General features: G+C 45.1%; 1 protein-coding gene across 1 annotated transcript; it reads right to left on the bottom strand.

The window, feature by feature from the left end:
• Positions 1-625: 625 nt before the first annotated feature.
• Tmsb15a (thymosin beta 15a) lies at positions 626-2542 on the bottom strand. The gene is made up of 3 exons (XM_021154023.1): positions 2419-2542; positions 1516-1620; positions 626-712 (listed from the first exon to the last, which is right to left on the bottom strand). Exons 2-3 carry the CDS (start codon positions 1613-1615, stop codon positions 675-677), a joined length of 138 nt encoding a protein of 45 aa, XP_021009682.1. The 5' UTR covers positions 1616-1620; positions 2419-2542; the 3' UTR covers positions 626-674.
• Positions 2543-3420: the final 878 nt, after the last annotated feature.

Raw genomic sequence — 3420 nt, forward strand, 5'->3', positions numbered from 1 at the left:
TATGTTAAGTGGATGCTTTTCCACAACCATACATATTCAGCCATCCGGTGATCTTTGCTCCGACTTGAAAAAGACAGGGATGAGAATTCCTGGGGATGGATGGACATTGCTCACTATGGATAATAGGTGTGTTGGTTTGAATAGGAATGAGCCCCATAGGCTCATATACCTGAATGCTTTGACATTAGGGAGCAGCTCTACTTGACCTGGACTAGGAGGTATGATCTTGCCTGGAGTAGATGTGGCTTTGTTGAAGAAAGCGTGTCACTGGGTGTGGGCTTTGAGGTTTTAAATGCTCAAACCCAGGCCAAGGAAGCCCAGGCCAAGTTTCTCTCCCTCTCTCTCTCTGAATCTCTCTGTCTCTCTCCTTACCCCCTCCTCCCCCTCCCCCCCCTCCTCTGTGCCTGCAGATCTAGATACAGAATTCTCAGCTCCTCCTCTAGCACCATGTCTGCCTTCATGATGCCATGCTTCCAGACATCATGATAATGGACCGACCCTCTGAAACTGAAAACAAGTTTAACTGGGTACTTATTAACACTTAACTGTCAGGTATAGGTGAGAAGTTACCAGCAACTGTCATACATTTCTACAAACACACAGGTTTACAAAAACAAGCCCCAAACCAAGACTGCTTGCCAGTGTTGGCGTTTATTTGTTGGAAAAGATCCTCATTATGATCTTTTCACAAACTCCTTCTCTTGCTCGATGGCTAGGGAAAGAAAAATACAAAAAAAAAATATCATTAGAAGGAATGTTCTTTTCTTTTTTCTTATTTACTTATTTAGCTTTTCTTAATATTAAGTTCAGTTTCTTCTAAAAGATCTGCTTACTAAGTCTCGAAGGGCTGATTAACATGCCTTTTCATTTACAATGCAAAGGCACTAACCACATATCCTCATAGTGGAGGTGTGTGTGTGTGTTTGTGTGTGTTAGAATACTACATATATGTATATGAGTTAGATCTCTTCAGATGACTTCATTGAATTTTTGAGTTCTCAGTTAAAGCTGACAGGACAAAAACTGCCCCTCAGCTTTACAAGTACACTTTCACCTCCTCCAGGAGGCTGTCATTCTGAAGAGCAAACCTTGAGTCTGCAAAGCTTGACCACACTTAAGCATTAAACTTATTCTTTCACCTTATTTTGTAGTTATGTATAGAAGAAACCATAGTTTGCATAGTTTTCTATGGATAAAGCTATAGATTCAAACTGTTGCATCCTGGAAGATGTGTAATTAACATTTCTAATAAAATTTTTAAAATACTGGCCAAAATCGAGATTTATACAGTGCTACTTCCAAAATACCAAGATACCATCACTACTGGGACCTATCCTGTAAACCACTTCCATTATTCAAGAAAAAAAGGCACGTATTTGATATTTTAATTGCTACATTATAATGATTATCTAGCTACTACTTCCATCGAGGCAATTTTATTTGAACATTAGTTTATGAACTGACTATACCAACTTTCACCTCTGTTCACCTCCACTAGAAATTCCCACCACTTACTTTCCTTCGAGGGCAGAGTATTTTTTACTTCGGTGATGGTTTTCTTCAGTTTGGATTTATCGAATCTCTCCACTTCCGACAAGTCTGGTCTATCACCCATTTCGACTGAAAGAAAGACCCCAAAAGTAGTAAGTTGCCTACTAAAACTATGACCACATTGGGAATAAAAGTTTAAAAATTCATTTATTATGAATGAATACTTTGCATGCCATTTTTCAATAGAAAACCAACAGATCTTAGAAAGTCATGTTTTCAGGACAAGCCAGGGGACTCTGCTTGCTGCAGTGAACCCCAAGGGCACCAGCTGCCCCTATTCTCACTGCTCAGCTGGGCAGAGTGGAGCCCCAGAGCTAACCGCAATTAGAGGCCAGGAGCCAACCTGAGGGCATCTGGAAGGTTGATGGCACAAGGAGGGGCTGTGTGCACACTAGGCCCTGATGGCTGCCTACCAGCCATGGGGCAGGGGTGGGGTGGGAAGGGAGGGAAGCTTTGGCTGCCCTCTTTAACAAGTGAGCTAAGCTCAAAGCTGGGGAATCTGTGTTCCACATTTGTAACTGCAGTGGGGATTGGGGGAGGAGGTAAAGACATTTGTCTCCATTGTGCCATTTATAAATAACTTGTCACTGCCCAGCCTAAGGAACAGAGGGGTCACAAGCCAAACCTAGAAAGCCATTTCCCACTGCCTCAACTCTCCTTTCTGCCTTTGCAACTTCCTCAGAGCTGCCTATCCCCTTAGGCATCCCAAGATGGGACCCCCATGACTTCTCTCTCTGTGTCCCCAGAAAACCTCAAGGGGAAACAAAACTTCTGTGAACTGGGCTAGAAACCAGACTCGATTAGCCCTACCCACCTGGCTTGGCCCCATGGGGCCACACATTCTTACCTCGACACAGCAAGACTCACCTATCAGACTAACAGCTCCACCTATCAGACCAATAGCTCTGTCTTCAGTTAGCTTCAGGGCCAGACTGATGTTGCCCTTGCAGTACCTGCAAGTTTATAGGTGCCACAGAAGACCCCACCCAGAGCTCCGCCCATCACTCTGTGACTGGACAGATGGCTGTGACATCATACCTATGAGTCACGGGCCTCTCTGATTGGATGGCAATCCTTACTTGCCACATAACTGCCCCCCCCACCATGCTTTTAGCTTTATGGGTGCCTCGGTTCAACTTCAGAACCTCTGCTTATTTAGACTGTTTGATTATAAGAAATTCTTTATATAGTCTTTGCCTCCTTGTACAACAACAGGAAATCATTACCACCTAAGAAAAGACAAATATTCTAGCTGGGGAATCTGGATTCCACACATTTGTAACTGCAGGGGATGTGTGTGGAAAGGCATTTGTCTGGGTTGTGCCATTTACAAATAACTTGTCACTGCCCAGCCTAAGGAACAGAGGGGTCACAAGCCAAACCTAGAAAGCCATTTCCCACTGCCTCAACTCTCCTTTCTGCCTTTGCCACTTCCTCAGAGCTGTCTGTCCCCTTAGGCATCCCAAGATGGGACCCCATGACTTCTTGCATAGTGGTACATGCCTTTGATCCCAGTTGGGACAGAGAGACAGGCTGGCTTCTCTCTGAGAGTTAGTCTAGCCTGGTCATCATAGTGAGTTCCAGAATACCCAAAGTACATACTGAGACCCTGTCTTGAAAAAAAAAGAGAAAACACAGACCACAGACGGGGTAGGGGCAGAAAGGGAGGGAGAAAAAGGGTTGATGGGGAAGGAGGTAGGGTATGAGAGGGAGAGAGGAGAGAGACAAGGGAGGGAGGGAGGGAGGGAGGATAGGAGGGGGAGGGAGGAGCAAGGAGGGAGGAGGGAGAAGGGAGGGAGATAGGGGAGGGAGGATGAGAGGGAGGGGGAGGGAAAACTGAGGGAGGAGGAAGGGAGAAGTAAGGGAGGA

The sequence above is a fragment of the Mus caroli genome, chromosome X (genome assembly GCF_900094665.2).
Source record: "Mus caroli chromosome X, CAROLI_EIJ_v1.1, whole genome shotgun sequence".
NCBI classification, from domain to species: Eukaryota; Metazoa; Chordata; class Mammalia; order Rodentia; family Muridae; genus Mus; species Mus caroli.

Coding starts and splice junctions, on each gene's coding strand:
- Tmsb15a (XM_021154023.1), bottom strand. CDS start 1,615: ATGGGTGATAGACCAGACTTGTCGGAAGTGGAGAGATTCGATAAATCC. Junction 713..1,515: donor TACTCTGCCCTCGAAGGAAA/GTAAGTGGTGGG, acceptor TTCTTTCCCTAG/CCATCGAGCAAGAGAAGGAG.